The sequence below is a fragment of the Phaseolus vulgaris genome, chromosome 3 (assembly GCF_051622355.1).
Source record: "Phaseolus vulgaris cultivar YP4 chromosome 3, ASM5162235v1, whole genome shotgun sequence".
In the NCBI taxonomy this organism is placed as follows: Eukaryota; Viridiplantae; Streptophyta; class Magnoliopsida; order Fabales; family Fabaceae; genus Phaseolus; species Phaseolus vulgaris.
The window spans coordinates 49,200,328-49,212,565 of NC_143500.1; the positions used below are offsets into that span (position 1 = coordinate 49,200,328).

The 12,238-nt window shown below is 31.7% G+C and overlaps 1 protein-coding gene across 6 annotated transcripts; it reads right to left on the reverse strand.

Moving 5' to 3' along the window:
* Positions 1-385: 385 nt before the first annotated feature.
* Positions 386-9,662, reverse strand: LOC137808286 (SEC-C motif-containing protein / OTU-like cysteine protease family protein). Of its 6 annotated transcripts, XM_068609317.2 has the most exons (13): positions 9,153-9,662; positions 5,460-5,566; positions 5,065-5,140; positions 4,392-4,541; positions 3,987-4,048; positions 3,223-3,307; positions 2,992-3,141; positions 2,723-2,840; positions 2,383-2,504; positions 2,143-2,237; positions 1,802-1,944; positions 1,678-1,715; positions 386-868 (listed from the first exon to the last, which is right to left on the reverse strand). In XM_068609317.2, exons 1-11 carry the CDS (start codon positions 9,207-9,209, stop codon positions 1,815-1,817), a joined length of 1,152 nt encoding a protein of 383 aa, XP_068465418.2. In that variant the 5' UTR covers positions 9,210-9,662; the 3' UTR covers positions 386-868; positions 1,678-1,715; positions 1,802-1,814. The 6 variants fall into 6 exon arrangements, with proteins under 6 accessions (XP_068465418.2, XP_090155814.1, XP_090155815.1 ...); XM_090299688.1 differs by lacking the exon at positions 9,153-9,662 and having other exon boundaries at positions 4,392-4,554; positions 5,460-5,505; XM_090299689.1 differs by lacking the exons at positions 5,460-5,566; positions 9,153-9,662 and having other exon boundaries at positions 4,392-4,585; positions 5,065-5,124.
* Positions 9,663-12,238: the final 2,576 nt, after the last annotated feature.

The window sequence follows — 12,238 nt, forward strand, 5'->3', positions numbered from 1 at the left end:
ACCCGCCTAAAATTCAAGCCAACTTCAATTTTCTCTATTTCTTTTTTTCTTGTTTCATCTATACTAACATAGTGCTAGTTTAGTTTTCTTTGTGTAAATAATGTTTGTTTAGTCATAATTATATCGTACCACATTTTGGTGCGTTTAGATTACATGCTATTTGCAAGCTGAACAGATAGACATTAGAAAGGAAAAATGTCAATCAAAAGGATGTGGATTATACTAAAATAAATGTTACACTTACCTCAAGTATGGCCATCCCAGTGACATCTCTAGAGCTTAAGAATAATATCCATTATAAATAATTTGAATAAAAAACTCATGCACCTCATATACTTTTGTCGACTCAAAGAAAGAAAAATATCATACAATAGTTCATTCATACTTAGTAACTGCATCTCATATTAAATGCTTCAGTAATTTTACCAGAATACAACTTCTAGGTGGAATTCCTCCATAATCAAGCCAAGTCAAACAGATTAAGAACTAGTAAATGACAACCACTAGGAGGGGTTAATTCTTCCTCTTTTGAACTACTCTAGTCTTTACATTACTGAGATAATGCAAGTAACTTTTCTATGGTTGATTAGGTCCATTCACTCTAGCCGAAAATGTTTAAAAGGAAAAAGCACCCTTGTTCAGCTGAACTTTTTGACTAAATCATTGTCGAAATATTTCTACCCTATATTTTAGGCAAAACTGATTCTCACACGAGCTTTCCCATGAAAAGAATGATCAAGACTTCCACGTTCTTCCCAAAAATAGCATCTTGCCGGAAGAACAAAAATTATAAATGATTTCTGTAACTCTATTTCTGCTTCTGTACATCCCTTTCCTGTACCTGATGTGGCTTCTGCCAAAAGCAAACCTGTTTAGAAAAAAAAAAAACTATCAAGAAACAATGCCCTAGGTGGTGATATCTTGATATTACAACTTACAAGGACACGGGATGCACTTTTGAATAAAGCCTAGATGTGAAGTGATATACACTCTTGTGAGAATAAAAATAAAATAAAGGAAGCGAAAGAAGAAAAAAACAAAAAAGGCGAAATGGATAAAAATAATTAGTGCAAGACTGTTTGATTGAAAAGAGAAAAATAGTGAAAATTATCTTATAAAATTGTTTAATTTATTATTATCAATATTATTATTTTTTTCAATTATTCATGATTATAGTTATAATAATGAATAAAAAAACCAGTTATAGATTAAGATCCCAAATATACATGTCAAAACGTGTACTCAAGCAGCATAACCAATTATACGTGCATCACCACAAACAACTATGCACTGAGAGTAGCAAATTTCTGCATGTTTCTTCACAGCGCAACGTGCAAAAAAAGATGTCAGACCGACCAGTTCTTTTTTCTCTTTTCTTCACACTTCTCTCCAACCAACCCAACCACCTTTCCTCATTTCTACTCCCTTCCTTCCTCCCTCCCTCTTTCGCCTTGCCAAAACCAAGCCTTAATTCACAGACCGGCTAGTATATATTTAAGGGCCGATAACAACATGGTAGATTAATAATAAAAGCTAGCATCTTGGTAGCCAATAAGTTGTCATGAGCATATCAACCAGTAGAAATAACATGAGCAGTGACAATATAAAAAATTATAGGGTGCTCTTTATATGACCTTCAGTAAACTTAATAGAAATGTAAAGACAAAACTTACTCACCTTCAGTAGTTTATCTCCTCTGGTGAAGCACAACCAACCTTAGTCCGAAGAAACAATAACTCGTTAATCATTTTTGCAAACCGAGGAAAAGGTTCTGTAGACAATAGTACAAGGCATGTCTTACATCTATTATCAATTCAAATACAAAGGGCACCCATGTCAGGTGTTACCAAGTTGCATTCGCTAGGTACTTCTACTTTAGCAGAAATCCCCTTTTCTCCTTGCTTCCTTTCATTTTTGCCCCTTCTTGCGTCAGCTTCTTGGTTACTGACAACAGAAATATTGGTCACACATTAAAATTTTTCCAATTGATTACATTCTTGTAGCCCACTAAATCAAGTTAACTAACTTAAATTCAAGGAACATCAAGCTAGCTCCCAGAGAAAGAAAATTTCCAAACACTGCAGACACTAGCCGAGTAGTTAAAAGTTCAGAAAGTGCTATAGAAAAGTTGAAGACACGTACACTACAAACTTAGCAGGTTGTTTTCCCAAGGCAGATCCACAACAAGCTTTATATTTCTTTTTGGAACCGCACGGGCAGACTTTGTTTCTAGGAATCTGGTGGTTAACACCACAAAGAAGAGGCAGTTAGAATAAGACAAGCTGGTCAGAGATCATAGTATTTGAACAGCTAATTTATTTTGGATCAACCACTCCAGAGGATTAAACACCTGTAAACCAAAATTAGAAGAAAATAGAGAACCTTATAATTTGGTAATGTGATACTATCATTGGTCTTCTTGGAGCTATTATTTGATTCATCGTTAGTTCTGTCCTCTACCTTGTCTTCTTTGTGTTGCTCATGGTTCTCGTTTTCATCATGACCTATACATGCTTGGAATTTGAGACAAGGGATACAATAGAACAAAAGTTTCATTTTTTTCTACTAATCATAAGGGTTTATACTAAACGCCAATGAATAAACATTAACACCTATGAAACCTCTATGCAAGAAAAAAATTACCAATAAGCACGAAAATGTTAGTTTGCCATCTAACAGTATGGAAAGTGCAAAATGCATTTATTATACAAGAACACATTACCATAAGTATTAGCCCCACTTGTGAGGGAATCTGAGTTCCCGGAGCACTCTTCTGTTCCTTGCTCTGCTATTAGAAATTCTATTGCAGCATCAACATCTCCATTTACCTGCTCTAGAATCTAGGACAAGGAAGACAGACTTTGAATACATATTGAGCTATTAAAATTTTGTAGAAAAGACAGCAACTTGCAAGAGATCTAGCTGAACTGAAATATTAGTCATGCAGCACTAGAAGCAAACAGCAAAAAGGTATGCACTCATTCATTTCACCTTTTCCACTTTTTCGGCATTTTCACATCCAGTTCCAGCCATAAACAACTTTATGGACCCCGGTTGAAAAATGTCCTTACCAGCTCGCCCACGGGGTTTGTTGTCCACAACTTTCGTTTGATGTGAAGGTGCTGAAAGATCAGCATCAGCCTTTCACAAACTAAAATTAATCAGGCAATAGCTACAAACTTTTTATCAGTCCAAGAATTAGGAAGCAGAAATAATAACAACCTTAATTACAACTGGCCTTGCAGGCCCATCACAATAATCATCCTTCAACCGCACACTGTTATAATGCTCACCATCATGATAAGACCTGAAAAAACACAGTACACGCAAAAACCATCAAAATTAGAAAATGCAAGGTCAAGCAAGGCAAATTATGTTTTTCGTTTCCGTGGGCATAGATATACCTTAAATATTAATTACAGGCATTATGCATAAATAGATTAACAGCACACAGGACAATATTACAATACACTGTCATTTCTAAATTGATAAAATTATGTGATTAAGATTAGAAACTATAAATTACTAAATACTCCAGCTACGTAGCGATAAGATCTGCAAAATTTAATAACTGATAGGATCCAAATCCTAGTCAAAAATCACTGAAAGGATTTTTCATTCACAGACAATCATTTTTTCACTCCATAATTTTATCAATGTTCCTTCAAAACAATCCAACAAAATCACATTGGTTGCAACGAACTTCATCAATCATGTTGAATTGTCATTTTCCACACCTCATATCTAAATAATCAGCTCAGCATACACTACAACTCTAATACTTTATTCATGTACATGTGTGTGTGTGTGTGATTAGTGGTGGCTTTACTAATTGAATGCCTGATTTAAAACCAAATGTCTCCTAATCACAAAAATGAAGACCTAGAGTCTGTCAGCAAGTTGAAGATAGCATATTGAAAAGATCATCACAATTTTCAGACAAGAGACAAAGCAGTGCAATTTCACATTATAACAATAGTACTTACAAATGGACCATACGAACTCCACGATCATCAAAATTTCTTATGTACCACCGGGGAGACATGTTCTACAAAATAACACCACCAATAGGAATGGAAATTTCCAATCAACTTTAGCATGTAACAACATACAAAGTCCGTCAAAGACATTATAAAAGCAATTAAAAAAATATGCACATACTATTTTCAGTCTTCACATTAAGGAACAAAGCTGCTTGCGCACATTCAAAAACAAAATAAAATATCATGGGACAAAGATGATAGAAATTAGAATGTGAAAATACCTAAATCTTCATATGTAGAAAAGTATGGATAATGAATAATTTAAATAATCATCAATATTCCATACAAAATAATGCGACATTAGAATATAAGGTGAAGAAGTTTATTATTGTCAAGGATGCTGCTCACCTTGTGAATGCATATATTACTACGTGTTACAAGAGAAGCTGCCTGCAATTCCATATGTCCAGCCCATGTACCATCATTTTCCATGGACTGGCAATATTCATCAAATGGTACTTCATCTTCAATAAAGGGCTCAAACATCTCCCGGTTATCCTGTTAATCACAGCTTCAAGACCAGGCTATGTGAAGGAGTTTTCCTAAAAATTAAGGAGGGAAACTAACATAGGAAAGTTCACAAACATAAAATATCACTGAGAAAAGAATAGACAAATCATAGGAAATCGGCAATTGGCAATCCTTATGATTGATTATGGATATTATTTATGTTTTTCCAACTTTCCTTACATTTATTAGGTTCACTGTGAATACTTAGGTGATTAACCAGATAAAGGTTCCAACCCAAACAATTTTCCTCTTACCACAGCTTACATCAACAACACAGTTTAACTAAGTATTTCAAGCCTTACCTTTCTTTCCTATTTGTCTAATTAAGGGGAAAAGGGAGCACAGGGGGACATATTAATGACATAGATATCATTTTTTAAATGAATTTCAAAAACCACATGAGTCAAAATTATTACATAAACACACATAAGCTTGAAACATGAGGAGTAATTAAGTTGAAAATTTGAAATAAGAGGAAGAAAAGAAGAAAATTGTTTCCAGAACATTGTACCAATATGTGTTTCACCACCATGCTGCGGTACTTTTTATGTTCTTCCTCATTGCCTTCCAACTGATCAGCAATGGCTCTGCATAAGAATATATACAATGTTTTTCACAGGATTGACTCATCATACTGAAAACACCAAATGCCAGTGAAATTTACCCAGCTAGAAATGCAAAAACAGGAGGGGTATGATGAAAAGAGACAGGGATCTAATTTAGTAAGTGATAATGCCAAGATTATAAGGTCTATAACTTACTGTCAGTTTCAGAATAAGAATAAAAAGATTGATACTTTGTGTGCAAGTGAAAATACATAGTATAGTGGTATGTACCAATTACCAAATTACCATGGATGCTAGCTAATGTAGTCAGTGTAAATGGATGTTAAGCATTCAAACTGACCTGAAGAAACAATTACCATCTGCAGTCACTTCAACAATGCGTAATCCCAGAGCATCCAACTGAGTACGAAATTGAGAAGTATCAGCCCGTTTTCCCAGCTTCTTAACCTGTTTCCAATACAAGGCTGGTCACTGATAACTCTCGGTTTTGTTATATTTTTTCTAGGCTAATTGCATTTTCTTGGGGTTTCTTTTGTTCTTATTTTCTATTTTTAGTTCAGATTTGTACTTTCTTCACAATATTAGAGTTTTCACAAAAACATCATAAAAATTGTATTTTATAGCTTATATTTTGTTTGAACCATCTAACAGGTGCTTTGATCAACTTTAGGAACAATTTTTGAACAGGACTTTGACATAAGGAGCTTGAAGGAAGACATTTAACTATGAAGAGTAAAAGAAAAAGAAGCTGAGTTTAAAGAGCAAAAATCTACAAAGCAGGCAACAGACGGTCAAAGGTATTTGGTCAATTGGCACTAGACGGTCAACAGAGCGCTTAAAGAAGAAGCTGAAGTTAGTTAACATAGTTTTAGAACTGATTTTGTAGGCCCGATTCAAGGCCCACCCATTTGAAAAACTTCAAAACTTCTATAAATAGATTAGCTAAGGCATAATAAGACAAGAGGATATAGCAAGAGATACTTAGATGGTGAGTAGTTTAGTTTTTAGTTTTCTATGTTTTTAGTTCATTTTGTTTTTTACGTTTTGAGTTCTATTTAAGTTCTTCAAGTTATTCATCTACTCGTGTTTCCTCTTCTCTTTATCTTCTGCATTTTATCTTTGAAAGTGAATTCAATTCTGAAATTAGGTAATAACAAATAAAAAATCATGTACAAGGATACTTATGTTTTAGTGTTTTCCTTTTCAAAATCTTTTCAAAACTCTATTTTCGATTAAATGTAGTTTTCTAAGAACATACAAACCGATTGGTTGAGTTTTCTTCAATAACAAAGAATCCAGATTTGTTTCTCTTGCAATTGAAGTTGAAGATTACTAAACCATGATTTTTGTTCCCTGTTTTTCGCTCCAATATTGAATTTCACTTTTCTCGTTTGTAATTCATTTCAACTATTGTTCATTTATGTTTCTGCACTTTTCTTTTCAATTTATGCATTCAATTCATTTTAATTTCAGTTTAAATCAATTGCAATTTACATTTTCCACAATGCTCTGTTTCACATTCTCAATTTTTAAATTTCTACATTTTACATTTTCTGCTATTTACATTTCCTGTAATTTACATTCCAGCCACTTACTTTTCCTGCACTTTACTTTTGAATCACTTACTTTTCTTGCACTTTACATTTCAGACATATACTTTTCTTCAATCTACTCTTAAACGCTCTCTTTCTTTCTCGTTCTTACTAAGTAGAAACATTAGACAGTCTAGAAAGCAATTGTTGACTAGACGATCTAACAGGTGTACTTAGCTTCTCTTGCATCAACTTTTCTATATTTTAGTTTACATTGCAGTTTATTTTCACGTCTTTTATATTCTGCCATTTAAATTTCAGTTCATTACATTTCATGTGTTGATAGACGGTCTGTTAGACGATTGTCTATAGACGGTTTATTCTTCACTATGCTTAACATTCCAATTCAGTTTTTTCATTTCAGTTTTAATTCCTTTCTTTTCCCCCAAATTTAATTTGTTTAAGGAGAACATGAGCAATGGAAATATAACACACGAGATGCGTCTTTGGGGATTTGACCTAGGTTGACTCTAAACTACATTAGGGGAAAACTTAGTTTTATTTTGAAAACCATACATGACTAAAGGTTCATCAATCACCAATGGCTAAAGTGTCCAAATAACATCTATTCCTAGAAACACTACAAAGTACAACTTCCAATTGGATTTTCACACAATAATTCATATACAAGAGCTTTCTACGACAACCTTATCCCAGTAAGTAATAACTAAAGATATACATTCAAAACAGTTAAATTAATAGTAAATACAATAAGAGTTATTGCATTATCTGTTGTTTCCCTTAAAAGTCTTTATAGTATCTTCACAAAGACAAAATCAAAATACAAGATTTAAAACTTTGGGATCGAATGCGAAAAGCTTAACACTCTCTTCTACGTGTGTACTGTACATATAGAAGGAAGGGAACGGATTTGAACAGGTGCACACAAGTTTAGTTCAACTGATTCATGCTGATTTGAACAGGTGCAATCAAAGGAAAGAAAGTTTGGGCCCCACACTTGAATCCACCCCTCAAATAGGAGATGAAATGGGCTGATACAAGGACAAAGATGGTGTGCCAATGAATGATTTACCCCAAACATGCGATTACCTGTCACAGTGCACCGGGAGCCAACGTAATATGTACAAGGACAAAGTCGGTGTGGCGATGAATGATTTCCCCAAATCCCCTCACATGCAATTACCTGTTATAGTGCACCAGGAGCCAACGTAATCAATTATGAGCCCATAATCAATTATGTTGGCATCAAAAACCTATATGTCGACATTTTTTGCAATATTTTGTTAAATTACGTGGAGAAAAACCAATTGTAAGTGAGGCATAATAGATTATGCACCCACTATGGACAAAAATTAACCAACCACTCATTTGAGTGAGAAAACCACAATTTTTTTTTTATGTTCTAATATATAATACATGGACATATTTGTAATTGAAAAAAGTAGCTAAAAACTAATTTATACATTATCAAATCAATCATATCAAGTAACAAATTTTCTACTCATTTCTCACCAATTTCTACCTTTTTCACTAAATCCAAATAACCTTATTTTCTTTGCTAATTCTCTTCCTTTCTTTCCTTTTCCATGCCCTCTCTTTCGATCCACTAATCCAAACAAAGGTTAAGTGATCTGTTCACTCAACAGACTTTTAATATACATATAAAGGATGATTACAGAGATAAATAGATGAGGCCACAATCAGTACAACTACTAGTGCCTACAAGGAAAGAGTAAAAACACCAAAGTTAGCTTTCTAGAAGCTAGACAGCAAATACATAAAATAACTTTTCTAACAACCGGAAAAACAAGTTGGTATACAGGAAAAATAAACTCCTTGGATCTGAAAGAAAAAAAAGAAAAACAAAAATCATCACAAAAAACCCTAGGCTTAACCTTGAATGAGTCTTAAACTACAGAAAGATTTCACAAACTTAGACAAAGACATCCTTGACAGTGCATCACTGGCCACATCAACGCCCGTAGTATTGATGTCATCGTCTTTGTCTCCAGCCTCTAATGTAAACTGTAATTTAGTACTACAGCAACCTCATGAATTATTTACACTAGAAAATTGTAATGGATGATCCTAGTTCAGCAATCTAATCTCTAAAATGTTCCTTACACATAATTTTCAAAGCACAAGCTTCAAAAAATATAGCCACTAGCAACAGTGCATTATTTGAGTAGCACATCAGAGATACCCCTCTGAAAGATGCAATGCAGCCCACACTAATATCACTAAAATACATAAAGAAACAAAATAATGAAATTGGTAAATGAGTATAGGGTTTCTATTGATCATTACCTACAGTAAAAAAAATAAAGCATGATAACAGAGAGATACGTCAGGAAATATGAAATTGGGATCACAAATGCAACACTAATATAATATGCATGAATTATAGAACTACAAGAGATTGATTGCAGAGCGAAAACGTAAAGTAAAAAAAAGAAGAGATAACGGAAGTTGAAACCTACTTGCGGGTGTTGTTGCTTCTTCTGGGATGGCTTCTTCTGTTGCTTCGGCTTAACCATATCCTCGTCCGCAATCGGAAAAGAAAAAGATTTCTTAAGGTGTGAGTCCGTTGGAGAACGAGTGCAGATACAAGAAGTAAAGAACTAAGCCAAGACTCAATTCCAACCTGCACCTGCTAATGAAAATGACGAAAACGTCCACGAAAATAATCTTAAATAAAAAAAGTGTACATACAAAATTATTTCTGGAATTTTTTTCTGGATTTGGATTTTCGAAATATATTTCTGAATTCCAAAGCGTTTTGTCATTTTTATTTTAAAAAAAACTGTAGAGGAGATGTTTTCCTCCGATGGAGGTGATGGTGGTTTGTTGTGCTAGTGGAGCAAAGTCATTATTATTCTTATGTTTTGTTTGGATACTATTTACTCGGATTGAAAAACATCAAAATGGCATTTGTATTGCTTTAGTTGTGAGGAAAGAAAAACAATGAATTGCGGAAAAGTAATAAAAGCAATCTTCTATCTGCAGCAAAGAAATCAAAAGAGTTTTACATACTATTACGAGAAAGTCAAAATTACCTTTGACCTTTTATACATATAAAATAACAAAAAAATAAAATATATATAAATATATATATTATAATAATAATAATAAATTATAAACAATAATATTAAGAATAATAAAAATTATTTTATTTTTATTTGATTTGATTTTATGAAAATATTTTTATAAAATTTTAATTAACTAAAATTTATAAAAAAAGTCTCATATTTTATTATTTAAATATTTTTTAAGGAAAGGGTAAATTTGTAAATTTACATTTTATATATTTAAAAATAAATAAAAATCTTTTTACCACCATCCTATCACTCACAAATTTTAATAAATTTTCCTTACAAATCCACTCTAATATACCATAATCCAAACAACCTCACTTTTTTCACACTTTTTTCTCAAATCACTCAAAATTCACTCTCTCAAATCCTCTCCTCAATCCATTAGGGGTGATGACAGTTGTCTTTTGAGGTAAGTAAAATTGTTTTCGTATTGTTTTTTCAGTTGTAAATAGTATTGAGCTCTTACCGAATATGGAATCCTGAACATTGTCTATAACTTCTTTTTTGTACTCTGAATTTCAAAATTCAGAATGAGATTGTTGGCTTTCAGATATTGGAAGGTCACTTTTTATTGTCCAAATAAGTTTTTGGATAATCATACCCAAAAATTACATATTAATTTCGAATTTACAAATTCGAAGGACAAAGATTAATGATATGTGTTTTTATTTTTATGCAGAGGATCACAACAACCAACAATGTCTTCTCCTGTGTACACTTTTTTTTTTCTTTCGTCAATAGCTCTCCTTCTCTTTGTTGTCGCGGTGCTCAACGGAGATGAATGCCAGAGTGAAGTGTGCCTCAATAAACCAAAGAAGAGTTTTAAATCAATAAGGGTAAAAGCAACTTTTTCATGTGAATCAATAAGGGCAAAGGAAACTTTTATTGGACCCAATATTTGGCACGCTTACCAGAAAAAATAAGCTTTTAAATTCTAATGCACAGATGCGAAATTCAATAAAAAAAATGAAGAGAGAAAAAATTTGTTACTTTATAATTAAAGTAATTTTTTTATTAATTTAATCTAAGTATGGACTACATTTGCAACTTGGCATTAGAGGATTAGATTTGTAAAAGTTTTCATAATAATATATTAATACTTGATAATGTAAATTTCTTTTACATTGTTGATTAATCACTTATCATAGTGTTTTTAAATATTTTTTTATAAAAATTAATAAATTTAATATACCATCTATTTCCATTTGAACCACAATGTTAAAAATATTTGAGTATTATACATAAATTTGTACCAAATTGTAACAGAAGAAAAAAAATATATTTATTAAAATGAAATAAATAATTTTAAAACTATATTGAACCACATTAAATTTGTAATTTAATACATGTCGCATGTAGAGTTGTGAAATTCATATTTTCCAAAATCTTTACATCATCAATAAATGAACCTTTTCTTTAAAAATAAACTTTATTAGAAAAAAAAATACCAATTACAAAGAGTTTAATATAATAATAACGTGACATGTAATTTTATATAAATGTTTCATATATGGGTATATTTGTTAATTTATATATACATATGCATTTCTTATACTCTCTCAATATAAGTTCAATTCAGTAAGAGACTATATCAGAATTTTAACATCCTATTATGTTAAAACTTGAGATATGATTTATGAAGAATAAAGTTGGTAACTTTACTGAGAAGATTTATAAAATCTATTGTTCTACAAAATTTCATTGCACTCATCTCATTCTAATGTATATCTAACGAGATATTCTTTAAACTATTTTAATAGTGAGACATTTTTTACACTCGTTTTATATTTATTTAGTATAAAAAAAAAATCATTATACATGTTTTACATTGGTCTAGAAATTATCTCATTTCAATAGGATGCGTTGACTTTTCGAATTGAACTCTCGAGTTGGGCTCTTCTTAATTTATGTTTCAGGTTGGACTTAAAGTTGACAAACTTCTTAAATTGGGTTAGATCAACTGGATATTTCGATTTCCCCTCTCAGTCTTCTTTCACTATGTCAAAGTCAGAATTAGTTTGATATGATAATCAGATAAAAATCACTATACTTACCTCTTAAATCGATGTCCTATTTATAGTGTTTTCATACTTGACCCATAATCTATTTGAACTTTTCTTTTTTACATAATATCATTTTAAATACACACCTGTTAATTTGGGTCTTATCATTATGGTTTTCCTATAGTAACTTATCATTATGGACTTTATATATATATATATATATATATATATATATATATATATATATATATATATATATTTAACTATTATAAAATCCAAATAAAATGAAATAAGAATTATTATATTTTTAAGGATGCAATAACAAATCTACGGAGCTTAAGAAAGAATTTGGCCCAAGTTACATTGCACTAAGCCCATATATATCTTCAAAGTTCAGAAAGCAAATTCTTCTTGCAACATATAATTTCAATCTGTAACGGATTTGTTATTAAAATGAGGAAAATATCT

Bases quoted from the DNA above. Each gene is read 5' to 3' on its own strand.
- LOC137808286 (XM_068609317.2), bottom strand. From the start codon at position 9,209: ATGGTTAAGCCGAAGCAACAGAAGAAGCCATCCCAGAAGAAGCAACAA. The intron at 3,308-3,986 runs GTAAGTACTATT...GTGTTTTTTCAG, and splicing joins GGAGTTCGTATGGTCCATTT to GTCTTATCATGATGGTGAGC. The intron at 2,505-2,722 runs GTAATGTGTTCT...AAGCATGTATAG, and splicing joins AAGTGGGGCTAATACTTATG to GTCATGATGAAAACGAGAAC.